This window comes from Buteo buteo, chromosome 11, assembly GCF_964188355.1.
Source record: "Buteo buteo chromosome 11, bButBut1.hap1.1, whole genome shotgun sequence".
In the NCBI taxonomy this organism is placed as follows: Eukaryota; Metazoa; Chordata; class Aves; order Accipitriformes; family Accipitridae; genus Buteo; species Buteo buteo.
The window spans coordinates 43,133,779-43,161,419 of NC_134181.1; the positions used below are offsets into that span (position 1 = coordinate 43,133,779).

A 27,641-nucleotide genomic window follows, 5' to 3' on the forward strand; every position below is an offset into this window, starting at 1 on the left:
CCCCTCCAACCAACTGGGGCTGTAGGACCCCCTCATGCTGACCCAGGGGCTGTGGGACCCCTCACACACACATGCCAGCCTGGGGCCCCCTACTCCCACCTGAAACGGGTCTGTTATTGCCACTCAGGACAGAGCTGCTGGAGCTGAAAACTTCATGCTGTGATAAACCAGAATTAATACATGGTTTGCTGCTGACCGATGTCAAAGTGTGCCCAGATCAGGCTTCTAGTTCATAACGACATGATGACCTCCCCTCAATGATTCAAACTGACAGCAGGCTTCCTCTTGTTGCTCCCACCTTGACTTCCCAGCCCACCAGGAGTAAATGGGGTTCTTTCCGAGCAGTGAGCAGCTCACCCAGATAACCACGGACCTCCCAAGGCACCTTCTGAAAACGGGTTGGGGCAATCAGGTGGGGGAAGAGAAAGGGTCAGATAGTGGAAAGCAGGACATCCTTGGGTCTCTCCCAACTGGGGATGCTGGAGTCTGTGTTGTTCTGCAGCAGATGACTGGACTTAGGGCTGCTGCCTCAAAATGCAAAGTCATATCCCAGTTAGGAAAAACAAACGTTGGTAAAACTCCAAATATCCTGACTCACAGCTAGTTTCTGTCCTGTTTTAGGAGCACAGTTTGTGCTGGAATAAAACAACATTCTCTAAACACGTGATGGTGTCAGAGTTACTGTCAGGACCCTCATATGAATTAAGTGTGAAAACTAACTGCATAGTTTAAACTGGCTTGATTTTATTTATAGTAAACCCCACTACTTGCTGGTTGTATTGCCAATCCCCTATACTTTCAGCGGCAGAGACCTCATGCTCCAACCCCCTTAGAAGAGAATAGTTTATTTTCAATGCTCCGGCATCGATCTGGAAGAACTGCTGTTGGCTTTCCCTGGGTTTCTTGCCAAGAGGTCACAGCAGCTCATCTGTACTCAGAGCAGCAGCATTACTCTCCCTTCATTTTCATAAACATCGGGTATCATCCCTGACAGAGAGCTGACCGTTTGGAGCCTGTTGACACCAAAGAGTTTGTACTCATAGTGGATGAGCTGCTGCCAGAAGCCGTTGCTGGGACGTATGATGGGACGGCAAGACTCGACCCAGGCATGGGCGCCTGCCAGGGATGCGGAGTGGTGCTTCAGGAGACAGGCCAAGCGGACGGCGGGGACCTGCTCACCCCAGCAGTGCAGCGCAGCAGTGTCCAGCCCCCACGTGTCCCCACGCTGTGGATTTTAGCTGCCACGGAGTCGAAGCACCTGGAGATGCGGGCGGCGGGGCCGTCCATCACAAGGATGCGCAGGTACTCGACGTTGGGACAGAGGGTGTTCACCACCTCCGGGGTTGTGGATGACCGTGCCGATGCGGTGGCTGAAGAGCAGGAGGTGGCTGTTGGTGGCCACCGTGTCACCGAGGTAGAGGATGGAGGTGATCTGGGGTGCTGGGGCAGGGCTCCCAGCGCCACTGCCGTTGGGGTGTGCCGGTTGTGCCTAGAAATACCTGTAGAAATACACCCAGCCCTGTCCCCCCGCCGCGTGCCAGCCTCCCGGGCCCCACTGCCCGGCAGCCCCAGGGGGGTCAGGGAACGGCAGTGGGGCAGGGCCGAGCCCCCCATGGCAACCACCGATGTGCACGCAACGGCGATGGCCATGGAGGAGCAGGGCGGCGCGCGGCCTCGCCTCACCTTCTTCCCACCGCCCCAGAGCCGGCAGCTCAGCGGGCCCCGGTGTGGGTTTGGGGGAACCCTCACACTGTCCTGGGGCTGCGGGACCCCCACAGTGGCTGGGGGACCCCTGACAGCAGGCTGGCGCTGGGGGACTCGTCACACCATCCTGGGGCTGGGGGACATCTTACATGGGTTGGGGCTGTGGGAACAGCTCGGGGGGGGTTGGCACCCCCCTGCACCCTGCTGTGTGTGACACGAAGCCCCCTCTCACCCGGAGCAGCTCTGCAGACTTGGACCTCGACTCGGACAGCCATGTGCCTGACAGCTCCCTGCCCAACTCCACCAGCCGCGCCAGCCGCCATGCCCTGCTGCTGCTGGAGAAGAAGGTGAAGGTCTCTGCTCCCCTCTTGACTCCACCAGCACTGCCCCCTGGGATGGGGTTCATGGCCCCCTCCGGCACAAGGGGAGGGTTTGTTCTCCCTTTGGCTGCTGGTGGATGTGTCTTGGAAAAGGAGAGGGAGATCCCCCTCCTCTGAAGAGGCTGGCAGCAAGAGCTGCAGGTGACACGAGGCTGGAGGAACGGCTTGTGCAAATGCTCGGTTCTCAGTTCCTCAGAGTCCTTAAATCATCGCTTAAGTCCTCAGTCCTTAGGTCTTCATTCTGCTGGATCAGGATGTGGGTGCCAAGGCTATCAGTTCTTGGGCCACCTTCCACATGAATGGTTGCACCTCCATCCTGACCTCAGGACACAGCTGCCATATCCTATCTGCAAGGCAACTGTGTTTTGGAAAGATAAGCTACAGGCATTGTCAGCCATGGACTTAACCTGGACTTAGATGTCGTTCCTATGATATCTAGGGAGACCAAGGGTAAATTATCAGAAATGGGTGAAGCGCTGACGTGTGACTTCCCAGCAGGGAGGGAACTAGGCAAAGGTTTTGCAACACTTAGCAGCCCAATCCCCCCTTTAGTGCTTCTCACTTTGAGCCCAGCAGTAACGGGTTAATTCACAATAGCAGGTGAGATAGTCTCTCCTGCAGGAATGCGCGGAATGCCGGATCGAGTCTATAAACTCGGAACTGGGATTTAGGGTGGCATTAGACACACCTGGACCTTCGCGCACTGAGTAGTTCCCTTCAGCTCACCTCTCTGCTCCCGGGCAGCCATGCTTTTTGTCCTTGGTACCCAGCCAGCACCACCTGAATCCTCTCCCCTCACCTTACTGCATATATCCCAAGGAACTTTGCCTTCCTGCTCTGGTCAGAAACCCCAAGCATCATGATTTCAGCATTTTTTCAGTTTAAATCAAAGCTTTATAACACAGGGCTGCAAAGTCCACCCTCTTGACTCTTTCTGGCAGAACCGTAGGGTACTGCCGGGGTCTGGCTCTGTGCGTGACTGAGCCTGCTTAGGCAATAAACTGCGCAGCCCTGTAGCAGTTAGTAGTGAGTACAGGGAAAAAATCTTACCTGGCTTCTCCTCTCAAGTGAGGTTTGCTCAAATAAGAAAGTCTAATACAGAAATTAATGTCTGATGGTTTCAATTCCCAGCGTCTCTTGCTAAATCTGTACTTGAGACATGAACTAGTGACACTAACATGTCCCAGCTGAAGGTTTCTTTCTGCTGTCGTGGGGATGGCGTTCCCTAATCCCTTAACTCAAGGGACTGACGGTAACCTCTAGGTAGCTGTGTGCTGAGGAGATCCCCCTGGCCTACAAACATTTATGATGTGCGAGTTTCAAGACCTCGGGGCAGCGCAGCCGCTGTGAGTGAATTAGCTCTAGGCTACAACCAAGACCCAAGCTGCGTTGTGATGCCTGGTTTGGTCCTGCAGCGCAGGTGTGCCCTGCGTTTGTGCCACGCACACGGACAGATTTCTGTTCACCGTCAAGAGACCCTTACAGCTGGAGAGACTGCATGCCTGCAAGCACGGAAGCCCATGCGACACCTGTGGTGCGTGGGGGACACAGAGCTCGTTAGCTTGCACAGTAAATTCTGGTTGAGAGCCCACTCAAACCAGATGACGACATTGTCATCGGTTGGTTTTATAATGTGGGCTTTTTGTTATTGGTGTGATGGATTGGGTCTGAGGTGCAAGAATGTGACTGCTGTCCTCCAGACCTGCTTCTTACAGTAGTGTGAAGTGAATTGTAGTCAAGGAGGCAGGATGATGTGAGTAATCTTTTTCAGACCAATGTTTAGAGTGATACTTAGGAATTTTGGAGCTTTTTGCTTGGAGGTCACCTTGACCATAGTAAGGGATGTGGCAGGATGTCTCTCTTCCCAAAGACAATCATCACTTTGGAATTCTGTATTTCATGGTTAGGATAGTGGCTATAAGGTCTTACGTTTGCTTTTGTAAAGGTAAAACACTTTGAAGAGGCCAAAAAGAAGACTGAACGTTTCCACAAACATTTACAGCAGCAGTTTTTGAAAGAACAGGAGAGAAAGATGGTGGGAGGAAGAAGGCATCTGAAAGGTTTGAAAAATCACTGGAAGTGTTCAGCCGCAGAAGTGGGAAGTCATCCGTCCCTTCCGCAGGTGGTTCGTCTGCGAGTGAAGTGATGCCCTTGGAACATGCAGCTGCTACTGACCGAGAAGGGACCAAGAGACATGTCTAGAGAGCTCCTCCTGCAGGATGTCCCAGGGCTCCGGCCCATGTCTGGCCAACATACTCGAATTTTCAGTTTGTCCTTTTAGGAAGCTCATGCTCGGTCCTGTTACAGCAATAAACCAGCACAATCCCTCGCACTCTCTTGTGTTGCTGCCCATTTATCTTTCAAATCAGTGGGGCTGCTGTGGTTAGAGGGCCATGGGCTGGGGACAATTCAGGAAGCGGTGTGGCAGCCACAGGAGTAAAACACCTCTTCAATGGACTGGTTTCCTTTGAGGGAATAGGAAAGTGATGTGAAAGGGATAGTTTTTTTTCTTGGCTTTTGCCTTTAGAAAGGATCCAAACAACATGTTTCACAGCTAGGTGGATTTCCAGAAATGTTATCAGAGGTTCAGGGAGGGTAAGTGAATCTGTCGTTGTGGAAAAAGAAGAAGGATTGGTGACTTAAGAAGCTTAGGAGAAAAAAACAAGGAATGGAGTACTGAAGGAGAGTGCCTCAAGGCACTGAAGAAGTGGGTAAGTGTCAGCAGCAGATTGAGAAGGTGGTTGTAGGCAAGTAGAACTGATCAACTTTCTTCTTCCCTTTTCCCAAACCAGAGACATTCAGAGTGACTGTTGAGTCCCCCCAGTAGGGTGGGATACAGCTTATCGTGGGAGTGCAGAGCTGGAGAGATTGACATCATCCACTCTGGCCTCTGCGGTGCTGTAACATGAAGAATATTTTGACTATCCTTGAAAAATGTGCATCTAAACTGTTTTTAAAAAACTCGCAGTAAAGGAGATGCCACAGTTTCTCGAGGTGGCCTGGTTTTTCAGCCAGCATTGCAATGTTGGGGTTTTTATAACATAAACCTTTTTTGCTTGAAATGAAGCTGATCATTTTTTTGTTTTGCAGTGGCCTTGAGGGAATAATTGCATGTTGGAAGGTTGCTGTCATGTCCTCACTCAGTTTTTTCTTCACTGGATTAAAAAATGTTCAGTAACTTCAAGCCGTCCCCCTCAGTTGGGATTTCTAAAGAGAATTTTCTCGACTAATGCGAGAGGCATACCTCAGACAGCATGCCTGGCAAGTTACACTCCAGTGCTCAAAAATCTGGAGGCATCAGGCCTTGACGATGAAATACTGCTTCTCAATTTACTGTACAACTATTTTTTTTGAAGAAACAACAAACTTTTCCCTAACCTCTGGCTCTTGAAACAGTAAATAATTCTGTTTCTTATTCCTTAAAGCTTTTCCATAATTCAGCCAGACTCAGACACCTGGCAACATTACACATGATGATAACTAAAAATCTTAGACTGGAAGGTGCCTGGCAAGCCTGACTTTAGGGGCAGTGCTTTCCATCTCTGGGACACCTCAGCAATAATAGGCCACCTGCTATGGCCTTGCCTTACGAGGGCTTGCAGCTGTCTAAAGGCATCCTCTCAAATTGTCTCCAGAGGATGCTTCATAGACATGATTCAGGTGCTGAAAGGCTATAGAAACACTGAATAGAAAATCAGCGTTTGGCACCTGAATTGGCTTCAAACCACAGATCTATAAAGTCTTGTTTTTCTTGAGTACTTAAGGCATCTTCTTGTTGTCTTTCCTTCTTACACCTGTGATAAATCTGCCCTGCATACTGTCCTCTCCACGGACAGATCCTTCCTTCCTGACCTCGCTCATCGACAGCCTGCCTCCACCATGCTGCTGCCCGGATCCTGCACCAGACCTTAGTGATGACATCCAGCTGGAAAAAGAAATTACCAGCAGAGTTAACTGCCTAGCGGCCTGCATCTGCATATTTTGCCTGCTTTGTTTGTCCAGGAAAATGTGGATTTGTTGCTCACCAAGACCATTGCTGGACACAACAGAGAGTAAATGCCTTTGGTCATGCTGGCAGCAGTGACAGACTGGTGTCTACCTATATCAGTTGGCTTGAGTAACACTGAAACCCAAGAAGAGATGCATTGAGGTGAAAAGCAAGGAAATGCCCACAAGCAAATAATGCAGTACATTTTTAGAGAGGAGCCTGGAGGTTGTTACCCAGGGGTGACCTGTGCTGGCCACCCCCGGAGTTTTCCTTGTGGGAAGATGCTGTGAGAAAAGGACTGGTTGAAAACCAACTGAGAGCTTCTGGATTTGGTCCAGACATTCGCGTGTTACCACGCAACACTTCAGCTATTGTTTGAATACTGCCTGGAGCTCTTGGCTCTGTCAGCTGTGAAATGTGCCATCCAGCCAAAAGTGCACCCAGGCTCCTGTAGCCCATCCATTCCAGCTCTCAGCAGTCTGGGCTGCAGCAGACCTGCCCTCCGTGGCCTTTGGACTCTGCTGTACGTGTCTGGCCTCCGCAGCATGCCAGGGCAGCAAGTCTCAGCGTTTAACTTAAAAACAGTCCCTTTAGTTAGTTGTACACCTACTATCTGGGCAAATTCACCGTGTGCCCCCAGTTCTTGTGTTACGAGAAGCAGTGAATGACTGCTCATTTGTTGCCTCCCCATTTTCCGATTTCAGAGTCCTTGGCTTTGTTCCCCCCTCCATCAACCTCCTCCCGACATCGGGTGGTTTCAGCTGGGCTCTGCTGTTCAGCAAGCCCAGGAGCCATTTGTCCCCGTTGCTACAGTAATAGCTGCATCCATCCGTCTCCCAAATGGCACCCACCCTGCGCGCAGGGGGGTCCCCAAGTGGTGCCTGGCATGCAGCAGCACCCTGACAGGAGCAGGGGATGTCCCTCCGCTCTTGCCGTGGAAGCAGAGGGGCTGCAGGGCTCTGTCCGACGGTGCTGCTCTGTGCAGAGGTTACAGGGATGGGGTTCAGCCCCTCCGAGCACCTCGCCGTCCATCCTGTGCGGGGAGAAGCCAGTCACCAGTCACCATTTCTCCAGTTCACCAGCTCAGTGCTGTCCTTCATCCCGCCACCCCCACGGCAGGAGTCAGCCCTTGCACACAGCAGCCATTCCCAGAGCGAAGACCACCAGGCGTGGGGCGATGCCTGGCCCCGTTTGCCCTCGCCTCACCGACCTCCCCAGCCCCGTGGCCTCGAAACCAGTGGAACTGCTGGAGCCATACCGTTTGCCATGATGGGCTGTGGATGTTAGCTGGTTCCTGGGCCTGTGCTGATTGAGCCAGCCCCACACGCGTTCCTGCTCGGCAAAGCGAGGAAGGAGCTGATGTGCCTGGGAGAGCAGAGGCTGCGACTTGCCGCAGACTCAGCAGGCAGATGCCAGCCAAAATCACACACTGATCTGAGTGCCCCCAACACCCCCAGGCAGATTTTCCTCTCCAAGAGCCGGTCTTATCGCTGCCCACAGCTGACTGCAGAGGGTGCTGCTGGCTGAGCCAGCGTCCCTCTTCCAGCCACGCTTCTCCTGCCATCCCACTTCCAGCCTGGTGCTCTCAAGCTTCTTGCTTTGCACAGCCAGCTCAGCGCCCCCAGCCCTCCCGTCTCCCCCTTTTAAAAGTCAGTTTGCTGAGAGCTTACAATAATCCCACCACACCTGACCCCTCAGCAGACTCCTTACTGTAGGGACTCAATGGTTTCTCTGTTTAGGTACAGTGGATGTGGAGGCAACGCTGGTTTGATCAGGAAAGACTCCCCAGCTCCAGCGTTCCACCGTGGGGAGCCCCGAGGGGTACCTCTTGCCTCTTGGATGGGAGAGGACCGTTCACCTCGGCACAGGCTGGCGAGGTCTGTGTTTTCAGCCAGAGGTGGAAGGAACGCAGAGCTGTGTCAGCGCAACGCTCATCACTCGGAACAGGCAATGCTTGGAGCAGAGGGGGATAGTATTGGCTGCGTACACCTTCTCCAGGAGAGCAGCTCAAGCCAGAGCTGTAGGGCAGGTGCCATCCAGGATTGGATGAATTATCAAAGCAGCCCAGGACACCAGCACTGAGACATAACCCATCTGTCCCCTCCCTGCAGCTCTGATCTCAGCATGTAGAAGCAAACAGATGGGATCTGGGCAGAGATCTGGGCCCTTTCCTCACCTAAGAGGCTCCAAGGAGAGAAGGAGCTGATACATCCAGGGTTTGGCACACTGTACAGAGTGCTCACAGATGCCTTCGGGCGGTGTTAAAAGAGGCAGGTGACTCTTGCCTGTAGCCCCATGCAGGCAAGACCTGGTACAGACAGTGTCAAGGGCAGGTGGGAGCGGTTTGATTCAGCCTCATCACTGGGCAGCACTGCCTGCGTTCAGCTTAACAGCCAGCTCTCCTGCCTGCCCACGTGCTCAAGCTTGGACCACAAATGTAATATTAACAGTGTATGTTCACTGAACACTAAATCACAGGAGCTTGCAATGACCTGGAACAAGCTTTGTAAACCCCTGAGATGAATGTGCAGTTGAAAAGAAATAGCAGCTCCTGCGCGCCTCTCCGGAGACCAGCACTGCAGCTACACTGGGCTTGTTTTATGTGCATGCTGCATCATTATTATCCTCCAGAGCTGCAAGAGGCTAGCAGGAAATGTATCCCAAGAAGCAAAATGTTAGCTGCTGCCTGCTGTCTGCCCGGGTTCCCAGCAGCAGCAGATACTGCTACTCCTTTGAGATGACTCCTGCACCAGAGTTGTCTTCCTGCCTGAAGCCATGGAGGAGGCAAAAGGGTCAGGGTTTGTTGTTCTGCACGTAGCAGCACATGGCCTGTTCCCCAGCATCTCCCCCAGTCAGGGGACAGGGCTGGGTGTCCTGTCTTCTCCTGGAGAGAGGCAGAGAGGCAGAGTCAGTGGGACCTTGCCCTGCAGCAGATGCTGGCCATGTGGGAGCGGACAGCGCCGGCAGACAAGCTCCCCTCCTGAAGGAGAATCCTGTAACAGGTAGGGCAGAAAGGCTGGAAAGCACCAGGATCCCTTGTGGAACAGCCTTTTTGTGTACAGTGAGAAGGTGCAGGGCAGTCCGCAAACCCCAGGACACATATCCGTGGTCTGCCGACTATGTGCTGGTGGGATCTGCTCCTTCCAGCCTGGGTCTGGAGAGCAGTGGGTAAAGCATGTGGCCGCAGGGCCAGCGATACCTCCCTGCCTGCTCCTGCTGTCCCCATTGCCCTCCAGCGGTCTCCTCTGACTGACGGCTATGAAATTGCCACTCCTTACAATTTGCTTTTTGTTTAAATTTCCCCCAGAGGCTGGACAAGTCTCCTCTTCCAGCTCAGCCAGTTTTGCTGTGCTGCCATGCCTGGTCAAGCAGCTCCACCACTTCATCCCAGCGGTGCCCTTCAGTGTGACGAGTCTCCTGTCCTGTGCCCAACCAAGGACCGCTCCAGGCCTGTCTGCCTGGGGGCCGCCACAGAAACAGGAACTATTATCCCAAAAGTGGTGCTTGAGAAGCCCTGTCATGTTTTACCTAACCTACATTCAACCCTAAATTAGCTGGCGAGGGAACCAGGGGATGCAGGTCACAGCCGATCCTGCATGTAGCAAGAGTGATGATATGTTCCCTCTCCCTCTGCCAAGAAATAAGCACTGACAAAAGGGCCTGATGCTGTTATTTTTTATGATGTTTCCAGAGCCCCACTTGAGCCTTTCTGACAGGCTCTGGGTGCCAGGGAAGTGCAGACTCCTTCCCACCTGCTCACGATACAGACGAGGAACACGTCATCCCACTGACGGCAAGGCATGGGAACAAGCGAACACAAGCTGGAGCTGCAGTCGGGCCATGGTCAGGGATCAGTCAGCCCCGCAGATTGCCCCGGGGCTTGGTGTGGTGCCAGAGCTCCACATTCCCAGCAGGGCATGATGCAAGGCTTGGCGCAGCTCAGCAATCAGCGCAACTGACTCCTGCCAGGGCGTCCTGAGGACATAGCTCCTCATGCAGAGCTCTGTGCCAGGGTGGTGGCAGCCTGCGAGGTGCTCGCGTGCCTCCGGACACAGCCTGTTCCAGCTCAGCCATGGAGCCCAGCGCTGAGGGCACCGACGAAGTCTGTAGCTTCAGAGCTCCTGGCATGCAAAGGAGCAGGAGAAGATGCTTTCCGTTGCATCCATGAAGCAGTTTCTGCCCACCCTGTAGCTGTGCTTTGGCTGCAGCCAGAGCAAGGATGGTGGCAGGAGGGGACTGTCCCTACACTGACACCAGGTTGGGGTACTGTAGCCTGCAGCAAGGCATCATTGTGTGCTTCTGCTCTTTCGCCATCCCCCTCCCTGCTGTCCCTTCCCTTGTCCCATTCTTTGGCACCTCTGGCTCAGGGCAGTGATGCAGGCTGGTGGGTTTGGATGCAGCGAATTGTTTCAGGGTTGCAGCAGAAACAGGGAAATTATTTGGGGAACCCAAGCTGGGGTGAATCATGGCCTTCCAAGCTGATCGACCGAGCCTGCCTGCTCCCACACACTGAGCTTTGCTTCCCTTTGCCGCAGAGGAGAGGGATTCAGCATCTGGAGAGTGGTTCAGATGGGACCAGGGACGTCTTTGATGTTCAGCTGTTTAGTCACAAGGCCTTTGTGTCTGAACACAGCTGGACTCAAACAGTGGGGGACTGTGTGCCTGGGCTGTACCTGCACCCAGGGTCTCTCAGCTCTCCTTCCCTGCTCGGACATGCCCTGCACGGCTCCCCTGCCCACATAGTTTAGATTCTTTGGCACCTCTGGCTCAGGGCAATGATGCAGGCTGGTGGGTTTGGATGCAGCGAATTGTTTCAGGATGGATCCGAGGTTTTTCTACATCCTGGATGAGGTGGGATTGACGCAGGTTCGGTGACGTTTCATCCAGCTCCCAAATCAACCTGGTTTCCTTCCTGGCAGAAGAGCTGCTGCTGGCCTGGAGCAGTGTGTGAAGCTGCAGGACGAGTCAGGCTGCTCTGGGCACGTGTCATCACCCCCATCTCCACCTGCAAGTCTGGGATGTCTCTAACTACCCAAATCCAGGAGGGAGCTGCAGTGCTGCATGGGTCTTCCCTACTTGAGAGGATGTTTGGATGTGACCCACTGCTCCACCATTTCCATCCTCTCTCCCTGTACGTCCCAAAGACCCTTCTGTCCCTTCGGACAAGCCATGCACACAGGGGCACAGGGGACTCTGGTGACAGTCACTAGGCAGTTGATCCCATCTCTGGGTCATGGCTGTAAGGAAGCCCGAGTCTGCATTTCTTGGAGAGCAGTGACCCATTTCAAATGAAGCAATCAAGACACTCTTCAGCTTTTGGAAAGAAAAAGACATTCTTTTCAAGACAGATTTATTTCCCAAAATGTCTGCAGGGCAAGTGGCAGCCTTTCATGGGCGTCAGCGTTCACCCCTGAAGTCCCTGTCAGGAAAAGCAGCAGCTCTCCACGTCTCAAGGGCTGCTTCTCTTTGCTGTGATGACTGCTGTGAAGGAAAGAGAAAACTGACAGCATATCATCTTTGTAATCTTACAGCCCCACTGTGCTTAAAACCCATGTCTCCTGATCACCCTGCAGCTGGGAAATCATGGATCCGCTGCATCTGGATCCAGCGTGATCACAAGATCTTATCTGCCAAATTAGAGCATGAGAAGGTGTTTCTGGACAGCTCTGTGCTTTCGCTGGAGGCTGAGGGACAGCCTGTCCCAGACCTGCAGTTAGAGCAAGCAGGCTCTAACCCACAGCAGGCTGGATATCTACCAGCTTAGGGTTTGTGCCAGTGGCTGTAGCGTTTTTGACCCAAGCCCAGGCTTAGCCTCACACTGCATCCTGGTGTCGCCTTTGAATCGGTGCTTTGGATGGGTTGCTGAGGGCAGGAGGTGGCCCATGTGTGGCATTGCTTCCCCAGCCAGGTAATGAGCCAGATATGTCCAGTTTGACACCCCAGAGCCGACACAGGCCTGCTCCCTCCTCACTCTCTGCAGCTCTGCCCTCCTCCCGCATCTCTGCCAGACCCATGGTCCCGCTCTGTACGGCGGGGCAGCAGACCTGGGCAAGCCTGGCCCCTCCATGGGTGTCCTCTCATCCATCCTCACCAGTTCCAGGCCTTAAAAGTCTGGCCCTAGTAGTCCCACTGCATCTCCCATCACCAGACCCTAATTTGCTTTGTGCAGGGAAATAATTAATAACCAGCGATGTGCTGGACCAGTGGGCACAGTCCCCTGTGCAGGAGATTTATTCACGGGCTCAGACATGCTATGCACAGAAATAAAAGGGACTGCTCATGTGAGGAAAGGGCTGCGCGGCGCTGGGCTGGCCGAGACCTGGGACAAGGCTGCCCGTGGGTGCCACAGCCGCCGTGCCACTGCTTCATCCTCGTTCCTGCCCCCGAGGACAGAGCTGGCATCACCAGCAGCCCGGGCTGGCGTTCGGCACTTCGCCAAGGTTCCTCCGGGAAACCAAAGCCCTCCTCTCCCCGAATGCATCCTTCTCGCTGACCGCACAGCAGGGCGAGGGCAGGGCTCGCACTCAGCTTTCAAGGGCCAACATGTTCTTTGCAGACGTCGCTAATTCATGGGTAACCAGCTAATTGGGCATGTGCGGCATCAGCATCTTAATCAGCTGGAGTTTATTAGCATCTCTATGGCCCTGAATGCAGTCCTATAAAATCAGCCGTCTTCAATAGTAGACCTAGGGTAATTTCTTTGTTGCTGGTGTTCTGACGTTCCAAATCCTCGTCAGACTCTCTGTTCTGCCTGATTTAATATTGCAACACGGTCCGAATTCCCATAACCCCAGCCTGCCCGAGGTGCGTGAACACGCCGTGTCCTCAGAGGGTGTTCCAGCGCAGCGTGCCTGCCCTTCGGCAAGCTCTCCTTGGCAAAGGCCCCACGTCACAGCCCGTGGGTGCCGTGGACGGCTCTGCTGCCGATTCCCTCGTCCTCCCGACATCTCTGTCCGTCTGATTCCCTCGTCCTCTGTCTGTCTGTCCGGCGGACAGCTGGCGGGCCCTTCCCCATGCTCAGTGGCACAGCCAGCCCCCGCAGGGCTGCTGGACACCCACTCATTGACACACTTCCCCTACTTCATTTTTGCTCTTTTACAACTGGCCAGGGCCTGGGATATGCTTGATGTCGGGGGGTATAAAGTTTATTTTTCGGCTTGTATTTAGGACTCTCAGGAATGCGTTGCTGGGGAGCCCCGAGGGAACGCTGCTGTGAGCAGACACTGCTCGGGACGCCTCTTCTCTACTATACAGCTGTCAGAAAAACAGAGCGGGATCCTTTCCCTCTCCACAGCCGCCAACTCCCTCCTCCCGGCTCCCCGCTCCCCGCCGCTCCTTTCTCCGGGCCCTCGGCCAGCAAGATGGCTCCCCACGCCCCTCACGGCAGCTCACCGCCCACGGGACGCCTCATTGGACAGCCGCGCTGCCCATCAAACGATCGGCGACGCTGAGGTGTTGGGGGCCGCACGGGGCGGGGCAAACGCTGTATCGCCATAGGCTGTCGGGAGAGGCCCCACCCCCGTCTGGGTTGCCTAGCAACCGGAGGACTCTTACGGCGGCCGGCTGGGCCCGGTGTCCGGGCCGGGGGCGGTGGAGAGCGGGACCGGGACCGGGACCGGGACCGGGACCGGGACCGGGACCGGGACCGGGACCGGGACCGGGACCGGGACCGGGACCGGGACCGGGACCGGGACCGAGTGAGCTGCAGGGACTGGAGGCAGCCTGGGATCGACATCCCCCGGGAGCCGATCCCTGAGATACACCCGACCCCCCGGAATCCCCCCCTGGGCCGCTGTCCCTGCAGGCCCCGGGCCTCTCCTCAGACGCCTCCCCAGATCCTCCCGACCCTCACCCGGGGGGTCCTCCCCACCGGGAATCTACCCCCCGAGCGCTGACTCTCCCATAACCGAGGGATCCCTGGGTTCCCCTGGTGCCCCCAGACCCACACCGAGGGGACCCTTCACTCCCTGTCAGCCTCCCCCCCACAGCTGCCCCTGCCCCCTCACTGCCCCCTCCTCTTGCCCTCGTCCTGTCAGCGCAGCCCCTCCAGGCACCCAGATCCCCTCTCCCACCTCTGGCAGAGCCAGGCCTGGAAGGATGGAGGTGCGTGTTTCGTACCGGCAGCCCTGCGCTTCCCTCCAAGGTGGCCCCTCTCCACACACCTCTAGGGATTGCGGAGCTGCAATGCGTGCTTCTCCACCTCAGCTGCTACTTAGAAGCAGTTGGGAGCTTTCTCCCCACCCCACCACCCTTCAAAGTCAGGAGTCCATTGCTCTCCTCCCTTCCTGTGGGTGTTCGACAGCCTCTCTGGGATAGAGACCGGTTCTGATGCACGACCCCATGTCCTGACCCTGTTCCCAGACCCAGGGAGAACTCTGGAGTGATCTGAAACACCCAGGTTTTCCCAAATTACGTTGTTTCTCTAATGCTGTCACCATGCTTTCCTTTTAGAGATAAAATCCAAGTGAGAAGAATATGTGACAGCAGCAGCAGAGGGACCTTGATGTTCTTTGACTGAGTAAGAGGTGTCGTGTCCTTTCTAGACCTCAAAACACTCAACTCACAAGTGTTTAGCTGAAGCCATGGCAGCAGGGGATCCAGCTGTATTCCGAGTATCACTTCAGGACGTGAAGCAAAGAAAGAAGCCCTTGGTGAAGGGCTTGGCAACTCCAGAGAAGGCAATGATCACTCTAGATGCCATGAAGGCATTGGATCCATGTCAGTTAAAACCTGATAGCATGGAGACAGAAAGAATCATAACCATCTTGGATGAGACAATTGCCAAGCTGGAGATGAGCAGTTTGATCCCATGTATTATTGACTCTCTGGACAGGTTTGCTGATATGTTGGGACCTGAGATCACAAACAACCTGATCGAGCACCAAAAGCTTTCAAATGAAATGGAGCACCTGCTTGCCAGCTTGGAAGAAGAGGACACCACGAGAACTGAGGAACAACGGGGCTGTCTCTGCTTGCTAGAGCAACGTCTGAAATGTTCTGTTAGAAATGTCCTGAGACTCTTACTGGCCAAGCCTTCGCTTTGCCAGGCTCTGAAATATGAAGCCTGGGCGAGAGAGTCAGCAGCTGAAGTGTTTATCAAAGCCTTTGGGGAGTTCAGGAATTTCATGCTTGAGAGACTCCTGACTAGTCCCATGGAAGAGGAAGAAAAGATTAAGTTCATGGAAGACATCTCCCTCCAGATTAAGAAAAATGCTGAAGCAATCACAGCTTTACAGGCAGAACTGGCAGCAGCAATCCGGACTCAAGAGGAGGAGGTATGATATTGTGGGAATATGTTTTCCAACAAAGTGTTACTGAAGCAAAACTTTGGTAAGCTAAAAAATGATCCCTTTCTTGCAGTTACGAAAGAGGAAATTCCAGAAATTATTTCTAAACCAGATCCTGTATTTAAAGACACTCTTTTAATTGTAAAATACAATGAAAAATGCTTATTGCATGCTTGATATTTTTAAACTTGAATTTGGCATGTTTTGAACCTGTTCTCATCGGCCAACTTGAATGCCACAAGTCACTGAGTTTAAAAAGGAGCTGCAGGACAGGCACAAATTGCTGCGGTAGTGTTTTGGCAGGGCTACAGTGCCAGCTGCCAGCGCAAGACTTCGTTCACTGCTGATGAAATGATGAAAAGTCATTCCGGGGAGAGATTGCTCTGATTAAAATCCATTTTTAATATCTGCTCTGTCTCACTCTTGCTTAAAACCAACATTTCTGTGACTTCCAAGTCTGTAATACTAGCTGCCTTAGAGCATTTGTGATTAATATGTGATTATACGAATTCTTCGTTTTTTCAGTGAAGGCAACTGAGGTACAGATAAACGAATGGGAATTTCCCAGGCTCTTTCTGTGAGTCCATGGGCTGTGCCAGCATCGAAGTCCCTGAACGCCTGACAAGCAATCCTTTGTTTTCTACATATGCTTTTCTTTCTCCTTCCTGCAAGAGGGGTCGGGGGGAAGGTTTTGTCATGTGCTTGCTGCACTGAATGGTGCTAACGGAGACAAGGGCCTGCTTTCCCCATTTGCTCCGCTCCTTGGAGATCCGTGAATCGAGACACTTGAGATTTTTATGTGCAATTTGGCAGCTTGTCCAGGGCATCATGAATAAATCTGTTTCACTGGTCCCAGCTGAGGATTTCTTTCACAGGCAGCACACTGAGCTGCATCCCCCAGACAGTCACTCTGAGCCTAATCCAAAGCTCGAGGGAACCACGGGGCTCACTCCAGTGGCTCTGATTTTGGCTTTTCCTCATATGGCAGTGCCAGTGGGTTTCGGTATGGTGTGTTCATTCTCTACCTTTATTAACAGATTCCCAGAGGAGCAGTGGGGGAAGGTTTCCAAAGCACCTTGTGTAAATCTAACTCTATTTCCTGAACCAGCAGTGGCAGGTCCTTGTTGCTACCAGATCAGCAGGGTATCTTCTTAGATCTCCTGCACCTTTCCAAGGGTGCCTTACTTCTCCTGCCCACTTTATGCCTCACTGGCATTTCTCGACGGCATTTCTTTCTCTTGTTTTCTGGGTCTAGATTCACAAGAAGGACAATGTGATCAAAGACCTCAAAACCAGCATGCAAGATCTGGCCAAAGTCTCCAAGGCTGGCATCCAGCAGATCAAGCAGGAAGGAGAAAAACAGCAAAAAGAGGAGCTGCAAGCCTCCCAGGCTAGGTGTGCCAAGCTACAGCAGGACGTTCAGCAGCTAGGAGCACAACTCAATGCACTTGTAGTGGAGCATCGAGCATCAGAGCTGGCTCTCAGAAAGGTAAACGGGAGGAGAGCTCTAGAACAGGAGATTTAAAACCTTTTGTAGTGCTGTCAGGTCTGGCTGCTGGCTGCTGCAAGTAATTACTTGGTTCCTGCTAGTTCCTGGCAGGATGCACATGCTGTTTGTCAGAGTGTACCTGCTCTGTCCTCATGCTCTGCTGATTCCAGCGGAAAGCAACCCTGCAGCGACAGCAGGGAAGTAGCCTGCTCACAGGTCCTCCTCCTGCCCGCTGACTTAGCTCTGAAAACACCTCTACACAGCACTGTGACACCGTGTGCTAGAGAGGCTGTGGTCTAGTCAGAGTGCAGAGCAGCAAGGCTACTAGGCAAGGCATGTGTTAAGAAACAAGGGATTTTGTGTAGGGTAAGCAGAGCAAATTTTATATAAAGCCATCTTTTAGAGTTCCTTGTAGTATTCAAGGTTGAGCGCAGCTGATCTTGGAAGCTAAGCAGTTCCTACTCTGTCTGGCACTTTGCTGAAGACACAAGCCAAGTAGTTGGGTTGAGTTGAATGAGGGGGAAATGTGATTTATCACAGTGCTGAGCAGATACAGAAGGAGGAAATAGGAGCAGCAGGCAGGCTCAGGCCTCTGTATCAACAGCTCTGTCCTGAGCAGAACATGCTGCTGACACAGAGCACAGAGAATATGGAACTGGAAAAAGAACATTTTTCCCCCTCGTTTTGCTCCTACTAGGTATTTACTCCAAACAAGCACTGGCCTCCCACGGGCAGGACAGCACACACTGGTAATGGGGCATCTTTCACTCTTGCATTGGCCATTGTAGAGCAAAGTGGCAGTGGGGCTGCGCGCTGACAAAGCATTAAGTCCAAGTTAGAGCCACGGTACAAAATCCCAAATCTACCCATTGACACCTCCTTTAATGGAGTGGCTTTACTGGGGAGTTTCTTCTGAGGCTGCAGGCCACTGCAGTATTTGTTGATGAGTTGCTCAGCTTATTCTAATGCTCAGGCAGACAGATTTACTGACCACAGAGGTCTCCTTTCCTCCTCCTTAGCACATCCTCTATGCCCTGTGTGGCCCAAGATTGTACTTGTGGTCTAAATAGCTGAGGTCTGACCTCATGATGGCCTGGGAGCCCTTGGGACATTCTGGGTCAGTGTCATACAGGAAATCGTGTGGCACTTGTGATGGGCTCTAGCTGATCTTTCTCTTGATGATTCCACAGAGCATAGATAGAGCAGCTTGAGGTAAACTGCCCATACCTGGTTATACTGCAGTATAGCCACTGTTAAACTGTTTTACAGCTGGAAATATCTCTTTGTTTTAGAAGGTATCATCATTTGAGTACTTTCTGTCCCACTTTCATGTTTAGCAGTTCTCTATTACTTCAATTTTAGGGTGGTTGCCCCAGTTTATCGATGACATGCCACATACCATTAGACATGTTCATTTCCTACTGCAGAATGCACCTTTCAGATACGTTTCAATCCCCCAGCTCCATGCTGTAAACCAAATAAGGCCCTTTTTGGCCTCAGGTAATGTCCCACGAGAATCCCTAAACCAAGGCAAAAAAAATATGCGTCAGCTGAAGGAAGCTTGCCACAAGGAGGAGGTGTTATACTCAGTATAATGATGCTGGGTCTCAAAGCTACACTGTTTTCTAATTTGGGCTACTTTTTACCAGGCTTCAGGTGCCTGCAAGGAAACTATCTTGCTTTGTGTTTCAGAGGAAGTGCAGAGTGGAGACGGAAATTGTGAACTGGATCCAGAAATATGACACAGACATGGGAGAAAAACAGGTATCCACTTTGAAGTGCTTTGCTCTCCCATGAGGTGATATGTTCAGGTAGATTCCTGTCCAAATGGACACATGGCTCTTACACAGGAGGCTGTGGAAGTGAGGGGCAGTTCTTCAGACTCAGACATGCCCACCTGATGCTAAGGAACAGGTTTTTCAGTTTTGCCTCAATCCTCAATCCTGTTGGCCCTACCTGGTGTCCAAATCATGCTCCTGTTTCTGCTGTTCCCCTTGAGAGTTGCGCTGAGTGCTAAGAAAATGAACAGCCTGCATACTGCTGCCTTGGCATCCAACTTAACCACAACAAGCTGAGAATCACATCAGCACCCCTCAACCTCATCTCTGAGAAAGCCCTAGTTGCTTTCCTGTTCTTGCCCTATTTACGGAAATGAATAAAAGCTACTGGATTACTAACAAAGCAAAAGGTAGGGAGGGGCCTAGAAGCTGGCTGCTAATTGTAAGAAATGGTCCCCCCTCGTCAGTTGTTTAACAATGTGATTATTTTGGTTTCCCGTCTGCAGGGTGGCTGGGGCACCATGTCATGGCAGGTTTGGGGCAAAACTTGCTAAGGCAGACACGCATCCACGCTGCTGGTTCTCCTAACCTTCCACCTCTGTGTGGCTTCCTCAGAGGCATTAGAAAAGCCATAAACTGCTGCTGAGCTTGGAAGTACAGCAACACCATTAAAACTACCTGTCCTTGGCCTTTTCCAAGCTTACACGGTCTGGCTCTTCTCATGCTTTCAACAGCGTACAGCATATCAGCTAGGCTTCAGTGCCACTCATCTAAATGGCTTCTTAGCAAAGTTGTTAGCTCAGGCTCAGCCTTACCCAAACTGCAGTGATACGTCTTTTTGCACAGAGCATCTGCAGGAGGGGCTCGAACCTGCCTTTGTCGTTACCTGGTGAGAGTTCCCAGCTGAGGGTGGATGCTGTTTGCAACACAGGGAGAATTATGAGAGTATTTTTCAGAGGAGCATGAAGATAGTAGGACCTGGCATCTCGTGAAATTCCCCGAGTACTGGGCACATGCCTCCTTTTTGAGTCCCCTTGGAAAGGCTCAGCTCAGCTCCCAGTCATGGTTCTGCCTGGATTCAGGATAGGTTTAAGAACCCTCACCTAGGGATGTACAGGTAAGAGCTACTGAATGTTCCTAAAATCGCTGTACCTGGATTCTGCTGTCTTACTAGGCTGAGTATGAGGATGTTAATGCTGCCTACACCGAGGAGAAGGCCCAGCTGTCCCTGCTGATGGAGAAACGTGCTGTGCTTCTCCAGGAGTATTCCCAGATTGAGGAGGAGCGCAGGATATGCCAGGAGAAGAAGGAACAGGCTTTGAAGGAATTCACCACCATGACCCTTGCTGCCACCCGCATCCAGGCCTTCTGGAGAGGCTACTTGGTCCGGTCCCTCTTCAAATCAAAAAGGAAGAAGAATAAGAAGGGCAAGGGCAAGAAGACTAAGAAATAAAGCACAAAATCTATTCTCTCTCCTCCTGGCAAAGCTGCTGACTCCACTGGGACTGAGCTCTTCCAGATAAAAGCATTAGATTTGAGAGAGCATTTGCATTACTGCCCAAGCTCTCCAGGGCTGGGGCTGCCTCTCATAGTTGGAATCTATCGAAGCAGTAGTGTGAAGGCATGCCTCACCATTTTAGGTTCGGCTTTGCTACCTCTCTGCAAGGAGGAGGATGTCTAGCCCAGATCCTCAGGCTCGGAGCCAAGCGTGCTCGCTGGAGAGGTTTCCAGGGCCAGTGTCAGGGGCTGGGGGAGCCCCTTCACCCACAGCTCAGCCCGCTGCTGCTCACTTCATGGCCAGCCCCAGCCCTGCATCTCCCTGCTCAGCCTCAAACTGGCCGCTCCGTGCTGACGGTGCTTGTTCATGAGACCTTGACTCACTGCTTGCCGCCAGCCTGCTGGAACCCTTTAAGTGCTGTGGGGTTCCCCATGGGCCTCGTGCCACCCCTCCCACTCCCCCTTCCAGCGCAGCAGCCCAGCCTCCCTGCTCTGTGGTGGGTCCACGGCCCAGCTGTCACACAAGACGGAGATGGTTGGTCCCAAGGTCACGTTCACCATCTGTGCCCACGAGGCCCCTGCGAGAGACCCTGGCAAAGGCTGGCAGGAGCTCTCGGTTTGGGCTGCCTGTGCTGGCGGGACTGCCGCGAGCAAGCAGGCAGAGGCGCATGTGCAGGTGATGGGCGAGCAGTAATGCGATCGGGGAGGATCAAAGCAGATTAGAGAGATCAGAGAAAGGCGATCCCCCCAACCGGGACTGGGAGGGTGTGTGGGGGGACACATGAAGGGAAGGGGCCCGGGTGGACGTGGGGACGCCTGGCAGGGCAGCGTCTGCCACGGGTCCCCGTGGCGCTTTGCTGGGCTTGCTGTGGAGAGGGATCCCCCTCAGACATGACCCAGATCATAAAAAACAGGACCGTGGGCTGGTGGGGGGGGAAGCAGGCGAGGGGGACAGGGCTTTTCCTCCCAGTGAGGCAGGCGGCACCAAGAAGAAGGATTTTTATGTGAGCTCTGACAGCACCTTCCCCCGGCCCGGCACTGCCGCCCCTCGTGCTGGCCCCTCTGCTCCACACATGCTCATGTAGCGATCTCGTAGGTTTTCTGTGTTTTCTTGCTGGTTTGCATTCTTCCCCAGGTCATCCTTTTCTTAAAACAGCTTTAAGAGTGGGTTTTTTTTCAGTGTTTTTGTTGGAGCAATGGCACAACAACCGTGGTGGGCCATGGGGCTCCTCTGGGCCGCATAACCATCCCCCCCCCGCTCTCCAGAGCTTTCTCCGATGCTCCGCCAAAGCACGGACCGCTCGGTCGCCCTCGCAGCCCGTCTGTAAAAGGAGGGCTCGGCGCAGTAAAGTCACGATATCCCCCGTGTCGGCGGGGTCGCGAAATGGCGGCGGGGGGGGGGGCGTATCAAAATGGCGGGGGGGCCCCGCGGGCTTTTCCCACCCCGCCGCCAGGGGGCGCCCGCGCCCCGCCGCGGCCTCACGTGCCTCTCCGCCCCCGCCCCTCCCGCACAGTCACGTGGGTGGAGGCGCCGCCCCCCCCCGCGCCGGTGCCCGGCGGAGCGGAGCGGGGCGGCGGGAGCGGAGCCGTCGGGACGGGCCGCGCCGCCTCCGCGGGGTCTATGGGGAAGGCGGCCGCGCTCTGCGGCGGCGGCGGCAGCAACAGCAGCACCCGCGGGTTGGTCTCTCTCCTCAGCGCCGTCCCTTGCTTGGCTTGCCAGGAGCTGCCGGCCATGAGCGCCGAGCCGGGGGGACGGGGCGGCGGGGGACCGGCGGGGGGACCGCCCGCCGCCCCGGGCTCGGACACCTACAAGGGCTGGCTCTTCAAGTGGACCAACTACCTGAAGGGCTACCAGCGCCGCTGGTTCGTGCTCAGCAACGGGCTCCTCAGCTACTACAGGTACCGGAGACGGGGGGGGGGGGAACGGGTCGGTACCGGGCCGGGCCTGCTGCGGCGGGTGCGGTGTCCTTCGGCTGCCCGGGCCGGGTACACCGGTGCCAGCCCCGCCAGGCCCGGGCAGGTGCCTCAGGTGTCGGGCGGGGACGGACGAGCCGCGGCCGGCCGGCGGGGAGCACCCCGCGGGGTCTGCGCTTTTTCGGAACGAAAATCCCTTCGGTTTGGGAACCGAGTTGGGTGTTTTTGGTGGTTCCCCCTCCCCTTTTTAAAGCAAAACTCGGGTTTTGATGTCTCAGTGCCGTGGAGAGGAGCTGGCCCGTTGATCTCCCATCCCTCTGCCTCCCGCTGCAGCAGCTACAGCTGCTACAACTACCCTTAAAGCCAAAATCATAAGCCTTCCAACCAAAAAAACCCCCAAACCTCAAACCAAAAAACCCTTCTCGCCTAAAATTGATTTGCTTTTGTAACTTGCTTCTGGACCTTTCCTGTTTTGTGGTTTGTTTTTTTTTTGCCAGGCAGGAGACTAGAGGCTGCAAATAATTGCAATAGCCGTGCGTGTAAATGCAAGCGCTGCGGCAGCTGTGTCCGAGGGGAAAGGATGGCCTGGGATGTGCTCCGGGAGGCAGCCGAGGCAGGAGGCTGTGTTATTGGAGGAAGGAAGGAAGTTATAGCACTTAGCAGTGACTCAAAAGTCTTGCCTGGCTTGCTTTGCTGTCTAACATGATGGTTTTTGTACAGGAAGGCTGTAGGTTCGGTGAGGAGGGTATCGGGCACGGGGACGGGAGGCTGCGAGGTTTGATACAAAGCGATGTTGTTTTAGTAGGTTCTCTTGTGTTTCTTCTGTCAGTTGAGTGGTAAAAATACAGGCGTAGGGTGTTGTAGGATTTCGGTGTCTTTATCCTTTAGGAAGGGTCATGTTTATTCTTGTCACTGGGAAGCCAAGTGCTCTGTCACCTTCAGTATTGTGGAGTATATGTTGGCAGTATGTGAGAACATGCAGAGGGTACCAGATATTAAAGATAGTTAGAGCTTTATAAAATAGTACATCTTTAAAGTCCCAAACCCTGTGAGTGAGGACTTCTCTTTAAAGGCCAGGCAGAAGCTGTTTTTTCTCCTCACACAAAGTTCATCTTCTCAGCTACAGCTGATGACTTGTAGCCTGAAGGAGATCCCTGAGCTTCAGCTCACTGTCAGGTGTTAATATAAACTCCTCCAGCTCTAAAGAGAGATTTGGAACCTGGGTCCTGGGGTCAGACTGTGCCAGGTAACAGGTCAGAAGTTCAATGGTATGTTTATCTACTTGGAGTTGTTTAAACCCCCCCCAAAACTCAAACCAAACAAAAATGCTCTGTAATGAACACCCCTGTGAGAATGTAGTTACCTCTCAGTAATTCAGCTAATTTACTTGTAATCCTTTCTGGTATGCTTATGCTCTTTAACTCTAGTTCAGATCTGGACCAGCAGAGCTATGCGGCTTGAAAAGGTTGTTGAGCTTTAATGCTCCACTTGTAGCCATGTCAGGGTATTTTTTTTCTGTATTGGTGCCAAATCTGTCATAGGCAAACAAGTGGTTTCCTTCAACAATTATTTTAGATCGGAACAAGTGGGTTTATTTTAAGACAGTTTGATCTGTTTTAGGCTGAAACAACAAACAAAAACACCCAAGGAAATTGAGCAGCACGTGAAGGAGTTGAAACTGCATTACTTTGTGGAGCTTTCAGCCAGTGCAGACCTGCAGCAGCTGCTTGGGAAAATTCATGCTGAAGGTTTTTTGTGCCTTCTTTTCATCATTGGGCTCAATGAGAACTGAGTTAATTTGGTTGTGAGTCAGGAGTACAAAAATATAGTACAGAACACGTGGTAAAGTTTTTCTTAAATGGAAAAAAGCCTCCATGATACTCTTCAAAACCAATGCTCTTAAGTAACAGCCATGCCAACCCATCAAGTGTCAGCTCCAATTGCTCATCGCATAGCGCTCCTGTGAGACAGTCTGGGGTAAACTGGCATTTTTATTTTAATACTACTTCTAGCTAACTGACAGGAGCAAGGAAGCGCCAGGTATCAGGCGATGCATTTTCATTGACCTTCTCTGTGTAAGCAGACTGCTGGGCAACATGCGGACTGCTGCTTGTTTGACTTCTATGCAGAGAATTTAAGAAATAACTTCTATAAAGGTCTCTTGCTATTCTGTGAGCCACGTGTCTTACTTTCTGCTGGGCCTTTGTGCTCATCCCAGCTCTGAAGGTGTATGCCAGAATTTGCTGCTAAGGGCTTTGCAGGTTAAATCATGCCCTTGCAGGTGATTTGCTATGCTCTCCTTTTCTCCGTGGCTTTTGATGCCTTTGTAGCTTGAGTTTGGAACTTTGAGTTGCCCTGATACACAACCTGGATGATTTAGCTGTTGACTGTTCAGGACTAGCTTGATAGAAACTTCATTTTGCTTGTGCACTAAAATCATCTTAATTGGAAAAACTGCACCATGATGCCCAAGTGGCCTCCTCTTGTGTATTGATTTAGTTCCAGATTGAAGCTTTTCATTTCATTTGAATTTCCTGCTGCTTGCCGTTTAGCTTGCTTTAAAAAAACAGCCTGTCACGTTGCCTGGTGGTGATTCCTGGTAGGTTTTTTGTTTGTAGAGTTAAGCTCTTAAAATCTTGTGCGGCCTCTTGGGAGCTCCCGTTGTAATGGTGTGTGGGTGGGCGCAGTGCCATCCGGCAGGAGCTGCTTGGTGGGGTTTTCTTGGGTAGCCAGGTGCAATGCCTGTTTTCCACTCGGTTGGTTTCACAGGGACAGTTTGCTGAATTAAAGCTTTTAATTAGAGTATTCTTTCCAAATGGAGTCTTTAAAGCCTCCTGTATCTTTGCTAAATCTATGAAGACATCAAGTCTTACTGCCAGCGAAGCTTCCCTGCAGATTGTGTGCTTTTGCTTCATATTCCCTACTCTGAACCGGTGGAAAATGATAATGGCCAAGTAATTCTTGAAGATTTCCTCTGCGGTACCCTCCTCTGGAGTGAGCAGTGTGGATTTAGGAACTTCCAGGAGTCACACAGCAAGATAGTCTGACTATTTTAATTGCCCTTGATTGATTGTCCCTCTGAGGTTGTTTTTTGACCAAGTTTTCTGGCTGACTTGGGAATCTGCAGCACAAAGGTGATGCCTGTGTTGGGGGGCAGTTTAAGCATGACACAACTAGTCTACTTGACTTGCTAATGATCAAAACTCTCTTTCTAAACTACTCTGGCAGGCTGCCACTTATAGATTCATCATTATCTATAATTAGCATGTCTGTACAGGAGAATCTAATCACCTTGAACAGATAAGTGTTTTCAAGGAGATTAGAGAGCATCTTTAGGTAAGTATTAATTCATCAAAGATTGGTATTGGCTGTTGTGATCGATGCTCCAGATGAGTGTTGTCTTCTCCGAGCAGCTTTCTCATATTTCGAAGAGCTTGAGTTTCATGTTGTCGCCTCTGTGGTTTTGGTCCATAGCCTGTTATTCATGGGTTAGGTGTCTGAAGAGCCTTCAGCAGTACTCTCTGTGGTCGCAGGATGTAACAGCTAAAGCAGTGCCAAATGGGGAAGGAAAACAATGTTTCTTGCTGTGATTTGGTCATTGTGAAGTGAAAGGTTTCTCATCAGAAAGCAGCCTTGGCTCCCCTTGCTGGGTCTGCTCTTAGAGGAATGATGTGTGCCTGGGGCCGTTTAGCTGTCTTGTCTGTGTTATCCTGCAAAGGTGGAGGGCACAGGCAGCTCAGTTCCCTGGAAAAGCTGTGTTTCCCAGAGCAGCATTCTTCACTAGCTTTGTTTATGCAGCAGTTAACTCCTGGTTAGCATTGTAAGGTCTTGAGTACAACCTGGAGGGTTTTTTCCTGCTTCTTGTACTTAGACTCCAGCTGAGAGCTGAGGTGGTGAGTTCAGGAAAGAGCTTGAAAACCGCTGCTGATACTAGAGATGTGGAGGAATTGAGGACTTCCAGAAGAGACCTCTGGGAGCCTCTCATCCAGTGCCCACTCAATGTGGGGCCACCCAGTGAGGTTGCTCAGGACCTTGAGCTGCTGAGGTTTGAATGTCTCCAAGCTATGAGATTACACAGCCTCTCTGGGCCCCGCTTTCAGTGTTGCACCACCCTCAGGGGGGGAAAATATGTTTCTTTATATTTAGCTTGTACATAATAAAATGAGGAGAGAGAGACACTCTCCTAGAGTGATTTTTATAATGGCTTGTCCCTCTGCAGACATAGAAGTAGCTGGGTGTCCTTGGGGTGTTGGAGCACGCAGGTTTTAAGGACAGCCCTGTGGCTTCATGGTGACTTTGAGCCGCTTGTTTTCAAACAAACGTTTTAATAATTTGTGTTCCCAGTCATCTTGTTTTCACATGATACTCGCTTTATCCATATGGTGCTTTGCTGTTGATCGCTGTTCATCGTTTGCCCATTTTTGAGGAAGCGCCTCTTCTGTGCTTTGTAACTGGGGATGCAGTGCTTGCACGGCTCCATCGGGGCATGTCACGTCAGAGCAGCACTTGAGTGCTGCTGTGGTGTGAGATGAGCGATGCTCTTTCCTGGACTGCTTGTTGCAGGCTTGATTGCTCCGCTCCCAGTTTAGTGCTGCGGTGGGGGAGTCAGGCTCTCTTGACTACAAACAGCAACTGCCGCTGACACTGCAGGAGAGCATGAGACACAGATCTTAGTCCTTACGGGTGTTTTTGTCATGGCCTGATTATTAGCACTGTATGAGGATTTTTATATCTCTTCCTTCGGTTGTAGTATTCTGCCCAGTTTTGTTTGCTGGTTGCAAACAGCTAACAAGAGCTATGAACTATCTTGATACTTGATTTAAGATTATATGGGTAGAAATAAAGCATACTGGCCCAAATGCTTCATTTGATGAAATTGTAGCAGAAATAACTGGTTTGTCTTGTGCAGAACTGAAATTTTGAGAGGGGCAATGCATTCTGGTTTTGTGTGGAATGACTGCAGCCTGTATTGCTGTCTCAAGGTCAACTGCATGGTGAACTTTCAGGTAGCATTGCTCACACTGCAATCTTAGCTCCTGGAGCTGTTTGCAGGTATGAAGCATATTTATGGGCTCAGCTGCTCAGACACTTATGGGAGAGTAAGATGCCCGTCACCCGTTTCTGGTCTCAATCGTTCCAGCTTTTGTTTCTGGAGAACATGTAGGTGTAGTGACGCCTTTGCTGTAGCCTTCCTCTGTTGTCCTCTGCAAGGACAGGGGAAGGTCACTGCTCCAGCCCTGCCTTTCTCCCACACGTTGCTGGTAGCTGCTGCTCAGCTCTGCCTTTTGCAGCTGAGGGCTCGTGTGGGCTGGCTGCTGCTTTGTGACAGCAGTGGCTTTGCTCACCTCTGAGAGATTGTCGTCAGCCTCCGGGTTGGTCTTCCTTCAGTGCGTGCTGCTGGGCGTGCTCAAGGGGCGATACGGCTGTCTGTTCTGGTCCAGGCGCGCAGAGGTGACTGGCATCACCTGCCTTTTGGCCGTAGCTCTTGTGCCTGCCTTTTTCCAGGGTAATAGGTATTCAGCTCTGCCTTTTTCCAGGGTAATAGGTATTCAGCTCTGCCTTTTTCCAGGGTAATAGGTATTCAGCTCTGCCTTTTTCCAGGGT

The 27,641-nt window shown here is 52.3% G+C and overlaps 3 protein-coding genes across 4 annotated transcripts in view; 2 read left to right on the forward strand and 1 right to left on the reverse strand.

Annotated features, from left to right (window-relative positions):
- Positions 1–815: 815 nt before the first annotated feature.
- Positions 816–2,110, reverse strand: DUSP18 (dual specificity phosphatase 18). Its single transcript, XM_075039683.1, is given in 4 exon segments — positions 816–1,167; positions 1,170–1,345; positions 1,347–1,432; positions 1,937–2,110. Coding segments are annotated over 4 exon segments (669 nt in total). The 3' UTR covers positions 816–934.
- A 12,419-nt stretch (positions 2,111–14,529) lies between these two features.
- Positions 14,530–20,079, forward strand: DRC10 (dynein regulatory complex subunit 10). Its single transcript, XM_075039666.1, has 4 exons — positions 14,530–15,347; positions 16,615–16,848; positions 18,541–18,612; positions 19,801–20,079. Exons 1-4 carry the CDS (start codon positions 14,655–14,657, stop codon positions 20,077–20,079), a joined length of 1,278 nt encoding a protein of 425 aa, XP_074895767.1. The 5' UTR covers positions 14,530–14,654.
- A 1,604-nt stretch (positions 20,080–21,683) lies between these two features.
- OSBP2 (oxysterol binding protein 2) overlaps positions 21,684–27,641 on the forward strand; it is a 124,590-nt gene continuing 118,632 nt past the window's right edge. The window contains exon 1 of one of the 2 annotated variants that reach the window (XM_075041930.1): positions 21,684–22,022. In XM_075041930.1, coding sequence (XP_074898031.1) covers positions 21,745–22,022 — 278 coding nt within the window. In that variant the 5' untranslated portion in view covers positions 21,684–21,744. The remainder of the gene's footprint in view (positions 22,023–27,641) is intronic. The other variant, XM_075041931.1, reaches the window with a different exon arrangement.

What these genes read in the sequence shown, in the direction of transcription:
- DRC10 (XM_075039666.1), top strand. Translation starts at nt 14,655, where the DNA reads ATGGCAGCAGGGGATCCAGCTGTATTCCGAGTATCACTTCAGGACGTG. An exon ending in TCCGGACTCAAGAGGAGGAG is followed by an intron (nt 15,348 to 16,614) that starts GTATGATATTGT and finishes TTCTGGGTCTAG; the next exon opens with ATTCACAAGAAGGACAATGT. An exon ending in CAGAGCTGGCTCTCAGAAAG is followed by an intron (nt 16,849 to 18,540) that starts GTAAACGGGAGG and finishes TTTGTGTTTCAG; the next exon opens with AGGAAGTGCAGAGTGGAGAC.